At 39.2% G+C, this 13,151-nt stretch overlaps 1 protein-coding gene across 2 annotated transcripts; it reads left to right on the top strand.

The window, feature by feature from the left end:
* The first annotated feature begins 7,402 nt into the window (after positions 1-7,402).
* LOC136220599 (uncharacterized) lies at positions 7,403-10,574 on the top strand. Of its 2 annotated transcripts, XM_066008410.1 has the most exons (7): positions 7,403-7,560; positions 7,718-7,812; positions 7,975-8,075; positions 9,147-9,216; positions 10,014-10,041; positions 10,121-10,181; positions 10,263-10,574. In XM_066008410.1, the coding sequence occupies exons 1-7, from the start codon at positions 7,548-7,550 to the stop codon at positions 10,372-10,374; spliced, it is 480 nt and encodes a 159-aa protein (XP_065864482.1). In that variant the 5' UTR covers positions 7,403-7,547; the 3' UTR covers positions 10,375-10,574. The 2 variants fall into 2 exon arrangements, with proteins under 2 accessions (XP_065864482.1, XP_065864481.1); XM_066008409.1 differs by lacking the exon at positions 7,403-7,560 and having other exon boundaries at positions 7,567-7,812.
* Positions 10,575-13,151: the final 2,577 nt, after the last annotated feature.

The raw sequence follows: 13,151 nt of genomic DNA on the forward strand, positions 1-13,151 counted from the left end.
CCCCTGTACAGCCCCAACAAATACACCTCCACCTCTCCATAAATGACTAGTCGGCAACAGAAGCTCAGCCTGACTCACCCCAAACATCATCATGCACATGGCATGAAGCGAGTCAGTAGTGGGAGACTTGGACACCATCGGACCGTCGATCGAGATCCGAAGAATCTGCCACACATCATGCAGCTGGATAGTCATCTCACCGAACGGCATGTGGAAGGAGTTCGTATCAGGCTGCCACCGCTCCACGAATACAGTCAATAGCGGAGTGTCGAGGTTCCTGAACATGGCACGTGGAAGGTGAGACAAACCAGTCCTCTCGATCATCTCCCTCAGCTGTAAAATGACACATATACAATTTATACAATTACAGAATGTTTTGTATGTTTATAGTTAAAAATACGAATTACAATAAATGTTGACACACTATATTATTCTTACCTCGGGTGACGCACCAGAAAACCACTAACACAAATCTCGGCATGCTGATGATCATGTGCAACAGCGGACTGTCGCACTGCCCGGGCAACCACATCCAGGTAGTCCTGAAAAGAATCGGCATCGGGCTCTCTGTCATCAAAATCAGTCGCCCCCTCTGAGCCATGAATATCGGCCTGATCCGCAATCGGCCCCCTCCTCAACTGCTCCGTCGCAGCCCCTCTCCGCCTATGACCAGAAATATCTATACCACGCAATCTCGTATGCCGTGGTGTATCATCCTCGTCGTCCATATCTAGACGACGAGCAGATGACGGGATGGATTTCCCACCCCTAGTAGGCCGCTCCGTCTACAAAAAAAATTACACTAAATTAATAAAATTGTAAATAATGTAAATTATACTAAATTTATAAAATTATGCTAAAATACTACTAAACTAATAAAATTATAATATAGTTATTCTCAATTTATACTAAATTATACTAAAATTACACTAAATTACTAAAATGTTTACTATAATTAAACTAAAATTACACTAAATTTACTAAAATTTTAAAAAATATTAATTTTTATTAAAAAAGGGGGTGTATGAGTATCACGCCCAAACCATTGGTCGGGCGTATGCACATCACGCCCTATCAGTGGTTAGGGCGTATGAGCATCACGCCCTACCATTGGTTCGGGCATGTGGCTATCACGCCCGAACCACTGGTCGGGCGTGATACTCATACGCCCGAACCGCAGATCGGGCGTGATGTTCATACGCCCGACTGCGATTCCGGTCGAAATTTTTAAACATCACAACAGATCCAAAACGATCCATAAATCAATGAAATAAAGCGGTAAATCGTACCATTTTAGCTTTTCCTTTACGGTTTCTATCACCATCCATGATTCGGCTCACTAATTTATCCGGATTTGAGCAAAAATCGTTTCGGCTTCTTGAGAGGTTTTGAGTTTTTTGAAATTTAGTGCAAAGGGTATTTCGGTCTATTCACGGGGCTAGAAGTGTAAAATTAGGGCTGGGTTTAGTAAATCACTTTTTTTATAATATAAATAGTGAAAAAATTATATAGGATTGTCTATTTATTTCTGAAGCTCCGTTGATATTTTTTTTAAAGACATGTCCAACTTTTATACTTTAAAGAGTCCTTACTTGAGCCCCTAAATTGTCAGGACCGGGTCCTGAGTGTAATTGATGATCTGTGTCTAATTAATTCCTGTTAAATATTCACATATGATGTTTAAAATAATTGTGGGATCAGATTATCTTTTAAATATCAACTCGAAGGAAGCAACTGTGTTCTCTTCTCTGTTATCTTTCTTATGATTGATGCCATCCTTCTTCACTTCTAGGTTTGAGGAAGTTCATTTCAACTTTGTGAAATGGAAAGGTAACTTATAGTCTAGCTTAGTGGATAATAATTTTTTCATTTCCTTTTGGGTTTTTTTTTTTTTTGAAAGAATAAAGAATGCTTTATTGATGATCTAGTTGGAGAACTGAAAGAATAAAGGGTGGTGGGACAGACCCCCACTCACCATAATCAGACACAGAAACAGACGCTCTAGCTAAGCTATGAGCTACCTGATTCGCTGATCTTTTAATAAAACCTAAAGAGAGAAGAGCTATATCCCGAGCTAGGGATTTACAATCTTCCATAATCAACCCAAAAGGGGACGCAATCACACTATCACTAAAGAAAGCAAGGACTAACAATTGAGAGTCGGATTCTACGGCTACATTTGTGTACTGCTTTGCTTTGAGCCAGCTAAGGGCTTCTCGGAAACTAAGTACTTCAGCAATCAGGGGATCCGGAGCACCAGATAACAGACCGTTTTTAGCGCCTATGAAGCTATTCGTAGTGTCCCGTGCCACAAAACCGAAACCGATCCTGTTGTTACTGAATAGTGCGGCGTCAAAATTTAGCTTGAGGGATCCTTGGGTAGGAGGAGACCATTGCATTACCGCACTTGAGGGCGTGGATGGAGAAACACCAACTTGTTGAGCCGCCTTCCAATTTGACAGCAAAGCTGATGCATTATTGAAAATGTTACCAGGTTCTTCATCTGTGCTCCTCCAAACTATATTGTTCCTATTACACCACAAAGCCCAACTGACCATAGCCGCCCCCGCTAGTAGCTGTACATCCCCCTTCTGATCAAGATGTAGCCAAAATTGAAAAAAGTTACTGACCAGCGGGCTAAGGTCACCGTAGCTTGAAAAATTCCACGTACGCCTTGCATTTACGCACGACAGCAGCGCATGAAACAAATCCTCCTCCACAGTTTGACATACAGGGCAGAAACTATCTAATTGCACTCGCATTTGACGAAGCCTCACTTTTGTTGGTAACCAATTGTTTAGAGCTTGCCAGAGGAAGGACTTCACTTTAGGAGGGATAGCCAGGTTCCACATTCTTGACCACACTTCAGCAGAAATAGATCCAGTACCCGGATTAAGATTCCCAACCATACTCCTGTAACCCAATTTGACAGTATAAGACCCTCGAGGATTCCCATTCCACCACCAAGTATCCTCCACATCGCGTAAGCTGAGAGGGACCTGCTCAATTAAATTTTTGTCCCTTTGTGTGAATAAATCATCTACAACTCCAGGGTCCCAAATCTTCTGGTCAACTGACAGCAAGGTACTAACCGTTTTGTCCTCAAGTCCAGGAATAGGGGAGGTTTCAACTTTTGGATTATCAGGATCAGAGAGCCAAGGATCATTCCATATCCTAGTTGAGACTCCGTTCCCAATCCGCCTTTGCGCTTTTTGTTTGATCAGGTGCTGAGCCGCAAGGATACTACGCCATACAAAGCTAGGATTGTTACCAATGTTAGCTTCCAGGAATGATGAGTTTGGGTAATATCGCGCTTTGAATACTTGGGCCGCCAAGGAGTCCGGATCGGATAATAATCGCCATCCCTGCTTTCCAAGTAAAGCCAGATTGAAAGGATGGAGACGCTTAAATCCCATACCTCCCATTTTCTTTAGAAGACAAAGACCCTGCCATGACCTCCAATGAATTTTCTTCCCCATACTACTAGAGCCCCACCAAAAAGCATTTAACTGATTCTCCAATGCTGCGCAAAGTGTATGCGGTAGAAGGAAAAGGCTCATTGCATAGTTAGGGAGAGCTTGCAATACTGATTTTATCATGATCTCTTTACCTGCTTTTGATAGCTGTTTGGATTTCCAGTTACAGATCCTTTTTTGAATCATAACTTCCAGATATCTAAACACATCTACTCGCCATTTACCGATGACCGAGGGCAAACCCAGATATTTCTCAACTTTCTGTATCTGTGACACGCCCAAGCTTCTGCTTAGAGAGCTGCAAACCTCAGGATGAACATTCTTGCTGAAGGAAATAGATGACTTGTCGAAATTGATTTTCTGTCTAGAGGCTCTTTCATACTTAGCCAGACACTCTTTTATAATATCGCATTCCTCGTGTGTGGCTCTGAAGAACATGTAGCTATCGTCAGCGAAGAATAAGTGTGATATAGCCGGGGCTGATCTAGCCACTTTACATCCATGGATGAGGCCCTGAGCCTCGCACTGCTTTAAATAGGAAGAAAGACCTTCGGCACAGATGAGGAAAAGGTAAGGGGATATGGGGTCCCCCTGCCTAAGACCCCTCTGTGGAATTATGGGCCCCATTATATGCGGACCACTTTGAATCTTATACTGGACCTTTGTCACACACTGCATTATCAGGTTTATCCAGGCTTCTTCAAACCCGAGTTTTCTGAGCATCATCTTCAGAAACTGCCATTCTACACGATCATACGCTTTTGACATTTCAAGCTTAAGGGATACTACTCCACCCCTTCCTTGAGATTTCCTATTCAGGTAATGATTAACCTCGAAAGCAACCATTACGGTATCTGAAATAAGTCTCCCAGGAACAAAAGCACTCTGTTGTTCTGATATAAGTTCTGGCATTACTGCTTTCAACCTGTTTGCTATTGCTTTTGAAATGATTTTATAGATTACATTGCACAGAGCTATAGGACGGAGATCAGCTGCTGTTTCTGGCTTGGCTTTTTTAGGAATGAGTATCAATGTAGTCTCGTGAATTTCCTCAGGGAAAGAGCCAGAGCTGAGCCAATTTAAGCATGCCTGAGTAACCTGATCCCCAACAATGCTCCAGTATCGTTGATAAAAGAACGGATTGAATCCATCTGGTCCTGGACTATTGTCTGGGTTCATTGAGAAAATGGCTTTTTTAATCTCTTCTCGGGTGAACGGGGCATTCATCTTTCTGTTAGCTTCGTCAGTTACTTTAGGCTGAACTGAATCTATGATATCATCTGCATTGCAACCTGACGAAGAGAATATACCTTTATAGTAGTCCAGCAGTACCCCATCGAGACCGTTTTGCCAATCAATCCATTCTCCTCTAGGGTTTCGAAGTTGCCTCAGCGAGTTCTTCTTCTTACGATTAGTTGCAGCTGTATGGAAGAACCTGGTATTTAGGTCCCCGGCCTGAAGCCAATGTTGTTTTGATCTTTGCTTCCAATATTGTTCTTGCCGGTTTAATAAATCTTCCAGCCTCTGTCTCTCTATTAGATAATTCTGCTGGTTCTGAATTCCTTTCTTAGATCTTAGCTGCCGCAGACTGTTTCTGCATTCCTGGAGCTTTATTTTGAACTGGTTACGCAGACTGTCTCCCCATTCCAGAAGCGACTCACCACAACTCTTCAGTTTAATTACCAATGAAGCATCTTGGGCAGAATTCCATCCCGCTTGAATACGGTCTGCACAATCGGCTTCTTTACTCCAACTATTTTCGAACCGGAAGCTACGGGGGCTAACACTGAAATGATTAGACAATCTCATCACCAGCGCCGAATGGTCAGAAGTTGGAGCCTCAATGTTCAGTACAGCAGCAGTTGGGAAAAGGTTTTGCCAAAGGACGGAAGCCAGCCCCCTATCCAGTTTCTCTTCTACGAAGTGACCTGATCCCCTGCCTTTCTCCCACGTAAAAGGATGCCCCTCCATTCGAACTTCTGATAACTCATAGTCAGCAATTGTCTCGCAAAATCCCCTCAATAAATATGATGGGTGTCTATGAAGCCCGCTTTTTTCTTCCTGGAACATTAAGTCGTTGAAATCCCCAAGAACTAGCCAAGGAAGAGGGGATCGTACCTTCAAATTCTTTAATAAAGACCAGGAATCTCTTCGTCTGTTTCTCTCAGGGTGGCCATAAAACCTAGTGAAACGCCATTTTGGTTTGTCAGGACTTGACCATTCGGTGTCAATGTGATTACGGGAATAGCTCAGTAGATTCAGTACTATCTCCTTGCTCCAAAGAATAGCCAAACCCCCTCCGTAGTTGACAGGATCCACCACGAACATATTTGTAAACTGTAACTTTCTCTTTACTACTTCTAACTTCTTTCGGTTGCATTTGATTTCACTAAGGAAAACAAGCGTGGGTTTAAACCGGACCACCAAGTCCGATAGCATTCGAACTGCCCGGGGGTTACCCAAGCCCCGACAGTTCCAACTGAGAATGCTCATTGTTCCCGGCGGACCTGAACCTCAGGTCCCGCCTTATCCCCATTACTTGGTTTTGCACCTTCAGTGTCACACTCCATGGGTCGAGTAGTGAAACTACCATCTAGCTCATTCGTCAGTTTCTGACCTTCCTCGTGTCTTCTTCTTTTGGGCTCCCCAACAACTACTTCCTCTTTGCCTTCTTTTGAGATAGTCGAGATAACTTCTGAGACTATTAGCCCTTTACTTGGGCCTTCCTTTGTTGGTTCATACTGTCGTAACCCCTTAAGGCGATTGTTATCTGGCGTTGTACTAGTTGTGACAGGGGCAGATAAGAGGAATTTGGATTGAGGAACTATTTGAGTACGTCTTGTAGAAGCTCGAAGCCAAGCCCCATAGTATCTGACAGCAGCATCAGGGTTATCGATATCAAGGAGTTTGCTGCAATGTCTCTCTGCATGCCCTATCCGTCCACAGTAAAAAATAGAACGTAGGTAAACGTTCGTACTTGAAATTTATCCAGGAGAACTCTCCACCGACTTTACTTATCTTCATCTTGCGTTTAAGGGGCTGGTGCACCTTAATGCTGACTCTGATTCTCATATATGTTCTGTCAATACTGTTGAAGTTATTCTGATCTGCTTCAATGAACAAGCCCAAAAAATTGCCAATATTGAGTGCAACTTTATCGGATATAAAACCTGGTGGGAGATCATGTGCCTGGACCCATATATCCGTTTTATCCAATACCACTAGGGAGGGATCCTGGCCTTCTTGAAGGGCTTCCGCCATCAACAGGTTTTGATCAAAAGTCCAAGGTCCTCCCCTTATGACTGTATCGCGTTCCAGAGGATGAAAAAATTCAAACCTGAATCTGTTTGTACTTAATTCAGTAATGCATAAACCTCTTGCCGGTCTCCAGAGATCAGCTAGGACGTTTTTCATAATCGGGACTTTTATCGGTTTGTCTGTAAGGAAACTACCGATGATGCTCCAGGATGGCGGCCGAACTATTGGTTGGACATCCTCCAATTGAATGATCATACCTGCCTCTTGCTCTTCGTCCAGCGTAACTAGTGCTGCTTGATCGATGATTGACTCCATTGTTTCGCAAGAAAAAAGACGCTAGTGGTGGACAACAGGAACTTCAGCGAAACAGTGCTCGATAACAGAAGAAACTATCGCCAAAAAACCTCAAGACTTAGGACTTTTACCAGAAAAGATACGAACCCTAGGAGATTCCTAGTACAACACGCCAACTCGGCGAGACATTCTTAACATAGTGAATTATAGATACACACTTGTAACTTATTCATAATTTTTTCCTTTTGGGTTTCTGCCCTCTATCTCACAAAAAAAATTAAAATCCATTTCTCGCAGTTAAACTGTGTCGTGCTTTGCTGTTAATTTATTTTTACTTCAATCTTACATTATTTCCTTTTTTTTTTTTGGCTCAGTCTTATTTTTGAGTTTGAGAGAGAGAGAGAAACAAATACTCCAATTTTATTGTGTGTGTTTTCTTTTGCTCCCAAAAAGTACTTAATTGATTTAAACGGCTCAGGAATCGGACATCTATCTTGGGAATTCAAATTCCGCGCCATCATGGAATCAGAAGGTAACCGTTCGTCCATCAAAAAACCCTAATTTTTCCTCTTATCTTTTATACTATCTTATCACAATTCCCGAGAAATTTCAATTTTGTCGGATACCTGATGAAGAAGATTTTTGAATTCGCTGAATCTCTTGTTGGATGCCCAAAAATATGTCTTTAGGGCAAAGAACCAGCACTAATCCAGCGGCCATGCTCGCTACTCTCCTCGGCAAGAGAGAAAAGCTTCGAGAAGAGCTCCGTAGCATTGAGAAACAGGCAATTTCTATCTCTCTCTCTCTTTTTCTTTCAGCATATTAAAGAAGATAAAGAGTAAAGAAACCTTATGTACGTTTCTCATGATTAAGAAAATTGTTAGTCAAGCTCCACTGGACAATTATCATTGAACTTGCGTTTATGGATCTCTGCGTTTAATTATAGGTGTACGAGTTAGAGACCAGCTATCTACAAGATTCAAGCCATTTTGGGAATGTGCTCAAAGGTTTTGAAGGGTTTCTCTCTTCATCGAAAAATACCTCAAAGTAATTCTCTTTTGAATTCTTACTGCTTCTGAATGCAATCATTTGTTGACATACAGAGCTATGTTTATTTCATGCAAGTTTACATGGGTGCCAAATTCTGTAGCTTGACATTTTAGGAGGATTCCATAAAATGCTTAACAGATAAAGTTATTTAATTTATTGAATATTCTGAATTTTTACATTTCCTCATGGAGAAGTTTTGATTTAGGTAAGAAGGAAAACAGAGATATAAGTGTGGGAAGGAAATATGTATGTGGATGTCCTCTATCTTATAATTTGAAATGAAGTACTCTATATTCATTCGTTGATTCTTTATTATCAACTCCACAAATACACATTTTTATTTTACTGCAATCTATACCATTTTTTGAAAGGCCAAACTTAGTTCTTTTTATAGCCAGAAGGTCATGATGCAAGATATAAAAGTTTGATTACTAGCTTATCAATCTATGATTATGGGGAGTATGATATGTTTCCGGATTTTATAATTGTTTTTCAAAACGTGTTTCTCTTTTTGGGTGGTGAACATTTCAAGTATCTTTCCTAACATATGTTTTAAGGAAAGGTGAAGACTTGAGGAATTTCAGCTAAATGAACTTAATAAAGGAATTCTTCTCAAGCTATAGACACTGAAGCCGCTCAAACTTGAAATGCCTAAAATATTTTAGTGGTACATGAAAGGATATTTGTATCACGAATTTGACAATTGGATCCAAAATAGAGATAATTCAGAAGCATTTATATAAGGGATCTCATTTCATTCTTTATGATAAATAAATGTTAAGAAACCAAATCTGCTTGAAGTTGTCAGCATTTTGATCTTATTGAAAATTTTGGCTGAACAGAGATAATAGTGTCATTGTTTCAATTATAATGTAATGGATATTGTTTTGATAATCCTGAACAAATCGGTCTGAAATCATATCAACTTTACATCGGTCTGAATCTATGAATTTCAATTTGACAGCTTATATGGGGACTAGCAAATATAAGAGCAATATTACAACATTGTCATATTTTCTACAAGTTCTTTGTACATCTACATGTAACTTTCTAGTTCTGATCTTGCAGTTTAAAAAGGTCCAGGAAATTTCAGCATGAAGATAGAGTTTTCTCACTATCATCAGTTACCTCACCAGCAGTATGTGTTAAACTTCTGACTCATCAGCAATAGCTGCTTTCCATTTCCCATCATGTTTGCATATACGAAAACTCCTAATGAGAGTAAAGACTTTGAATTGTGTATTTACAATGTTGCAACATATGCTTTTATGAACGAGTGCTGATTCATGGCAGGGGAAAAAATATTAGGGAGCTGTCATTTAATTTCTTGTTTTTGAACTTCTTTATTAGGTAAAGTCCATTTGAATGTCTGATGGAGGCAAGTGTTTTTTTAATTGATTCCTCATGTTCGAAATCTTCTAGGATTTAATAAGAGTTTTGAGTTTGTCTTCTGAGTTGAAATTTTAGTTTGATGTTAGTTAGGTTAGTTACATTTTGGGAGTTATAATTTTGAGGGATAACGGATATATTGTGTCATCTCTTTATTTATTTACTTTCTTAGTCTTCTAAGTATGAAATTACAAGACTTATGAGTTGAATTGAATTGATTCCTATTTTTATTCTTTTGAAGCACCAAGTAATTATGCAAAATTATCTCATTATATTTTTTCAGAAGTCCGTCTTGCTCATATATTTTATGGATGTAGCATAAAACTCCAAGTCTAGACACAAAGCTGCTTCTACATTACAATATTTTGTTATCAGAAAACTATTTCAATTTGTTTCATTTTCCTGCCATGTAATCTTTGTTTTCTGTTTTCTGGCATCAGTATTGTGAGATGAAGCTTGTCCTTATTGAGGCTTGAGATTGTTGTTGTAGTTGCTTGGTGGTTATTTTAATAGCTTCTTTATTCACTTTGTTTCATTATTCTTCAGGCTACAGAACTTGGATTAGGGCGTGATGGTAAGTGCAATTCTTATTATGTTCATATCCTACCCATCAAAAGGAAATTTTCGATTTTGTCTTGTTGTTATTGTTGCAGAAGGAAGATCTGATCTTGGTTCAGGTCGGACGAAGGGTGGAAACATAACTTCGAACGGACCGTAAGTGGCAAGTCATTTGTTAGTATGCTGAAATTGCTCATTCACTAACGAAGTTCATAATGCTAACCCTTGTTTGTTTAGGGGGAAACCAAAGAAGGGAAGAACACCAGTGGGATCAAGAGATGTAAAGAAAATCAGACCAAGTGAAGCAGAATTTGATGATGAAGATGATCCTGATATGAGCTTTAGATAACTAATACAATGTACGTCGTAAATGTAAATTTTTTAATGTACTTGTATTGTAGGCTGCAAGACATACAAGTGTATTGTAGATTGTGCTAATTAGAATCCCTATAGTTGTTGTACACTAAATGAGGCAGTAATTTTCTTGAGATACGATTAAGTTATTTTGTAGTTCATCATAAATTATTAATGTATGTTATACTTTAGGTATCTTTGGAATGGTGAATTTTGAGTCCTAATGCTTACTACAGGTTTATGGAAATAAATTGTACTGTGAGTTATTATTACTTATTAGAGCTCCACTCACTTACAGTCTCAATGCAGTCTTGCAACCGCAAATAGGGGGTCTCTCTGTTTTCCCGGTGGATATTAGCCAAGGCCTAAGATCCTGAAGAGTAAAAAATTCTTCAAAGACCTACTCAACACATATAACTAGACCCGTTCATTGATTGAAAGATTAGTCTAGCCTGCTATGAATTTAAACCAGCGTTATCAGGTTCGGACTGGACCAGACTGGCTGGTTCGACCGGTCGAACCGGGAACCGGTCAGGCATCCGGTTTGTTGAATCCTCAATAAACAGAAGAGACCAGGGTTGAATCGGACCCGGCGGTCCGGCCTATTAGATGCTAGTTGGATGAATACTCAGACTCGTAAACAGGTCTAGAGGATACTAAAAAAATCTAGTTTTTCCAACCAGTTGGTAATAGTTGGAACTATAAATTGGTTAGTTTTATAAGTATTTTATATTGGTGATAGAATTGTAGAGTTTTGTGGTAGTTGGAGTTGGGCTACCATCTGAATTGATCATCTACCTATTTCAATAAATGATAAGAAAATTTGCATGATAGATTTTGATGAGCAAAAGGTCAACTACCGAGTAGCATGTTTGTTTAATATGGAGAAGATCAAGTACTAGCTGATAGCTTAGTTACGCCTTTCGTTTAATAAATTAAAATTGCGAGGACTAAACTTGTTTAATAATCAGATGGAGAAAAAGTAAACTAGTTGATAATCTGATATTGAAAAATGCTAAAATATTGCCCCTTTCGTTTTCTTCAGTTACAGTGCATATGGAAATATGCCTTTTTTTCTTTTTTCTTTCATTCGAAATTGCCTCTTCTTTTACCTGTCTGTCATTAAAGGGTGTTTTCAATTGGAATTTTTCAATCTTTATACGTATGATAAAGAGCTTGAATTCACCTATTCAAGAAGATTGCCAATTCCTAGAATTCTCAAGAAAAACGTAAGATGGGAAACAAAATATTTGGTCCTGTAACCAACTTCAACACTTGATGAGGAGGAGACCTTTTCAAATTTCAATTTATATACGTATATGATTAAAAGTAACTCATACCCAAAATGTGATTTCAATTTCATTTTTTCTTTGGAAAGATATATTCAACTCAATATTACATCACTTGGAAAATAAGTAATAGCTACGTTCCATCCATCTAACATCTAGATGGTGTTAATTTTGTCATTCATGATAAACTATAAACAAATGATTAAGAATATTATTCAATCATCTTAATCAAAATAACTGTTAGAATGCTTATACATATAAGCAATTGATAGAAAAATGAGTAAATAGCTACTGAATTTGTTAGGGAGCTTGGCATCAAAACAACTAAAATACAATTTGTAACTACTTGTCACATGATCTTCTTGAGTTATCAACTTCTAAAAGTCGGAATCCATTGATAACACGAGAAAGATAAATATGAAATGGTGAAAGGTGAATATATAAAAGGAAGTGAAATAGGAATGTCAACACTCCCACCCTTAAGATGAAATGGGTGGGATCCGATAGAGCTGTCCCTGTTAAGATCAGTGGCGGGTGAGTTGCTTGAGGGGTTGCAACAGGCTTGAAATTAACCATGTTAGCCCGATAGGGAATAGCAGAGATGTACTTCTTTTGACTTAAGAACAGTCCATGAGGATGATGGAGAACTTCAACACTAAGAAAGTAAGAAAGTGTGCATAAATCTTTGAGATAAAAACGAGATGAGAGACTACTGATAAACACTTCAAGAAAAGATGGAGTATTACTTGTAACGATAATGTCATCAACATACACCAATAAGTATATAATTGAACCATTTGAGTGGAGAGTGAATAAAGAAGAATCTGAAATAGAATTTTTGAACCCCTTCTCAACCAAAAAATTTCACAACTCAGTACACCAAGCCTTTGGGGCTTGCTTAAGACCATACAATGCTTTACTTAGCTTGCACACATAATTGGGATGAACAGAATCACTGTAACCTGGCGGTTGGGAGTTGTAAACCTCATCCGTGAGAGTACCCTATAAAAAAACATTGTTAATGTCAAGTTGGCGTAAAGGCTAGCCTTGACTTACAGTAAGAGATAGAATTAGACGAACAATAGACGGCTTAACAACGGGACTGAAAGTCTCATTATAATCTAGATTCGGACATTGATGGAAACCTCTTACTACAAGATGAGCCCTGTGTTCGATAATTTTACCAGTTGAGTCACGTTTAATACGAAATACCCATTTACAGCCAACCACATTTTGCGAGACAGAAGGAGGAACAACGCTCTAGGTTTTGTTGCGAATAAGTGCATTAAATTCAGCATCCATGGCTTTTTGCCACATTGGATTTTTAAGGGCTTGAGCAATTGTTTTTGGGAGAGTGTCAGAATTAACTAACTGAGCATGAAGGTTGAGTTTAGTGATGGGTTTGCTGATATTATTACGAAGATGAGTGGTCATTTGATGAATGGGACGAAGGGGAGCGGAGGGTGGAGATGGAGAAGATGAG

Source organism: Euphorbia lathyris, chromosome 2 (assembly GCF_963576675.1).
Source record: "Euphorbia lathyris chromosome 2, ddEupLath1.1, whole genome shotgun sequence".
NCBI classification, from domain to species: domain Eukaryota; kingdom Viridiplantae; phylum Streptophyta; class Magnoliopsida; order Malpighiales; family Euphorbiaceae; genus Euphorbia; species Euphorbia lathyris.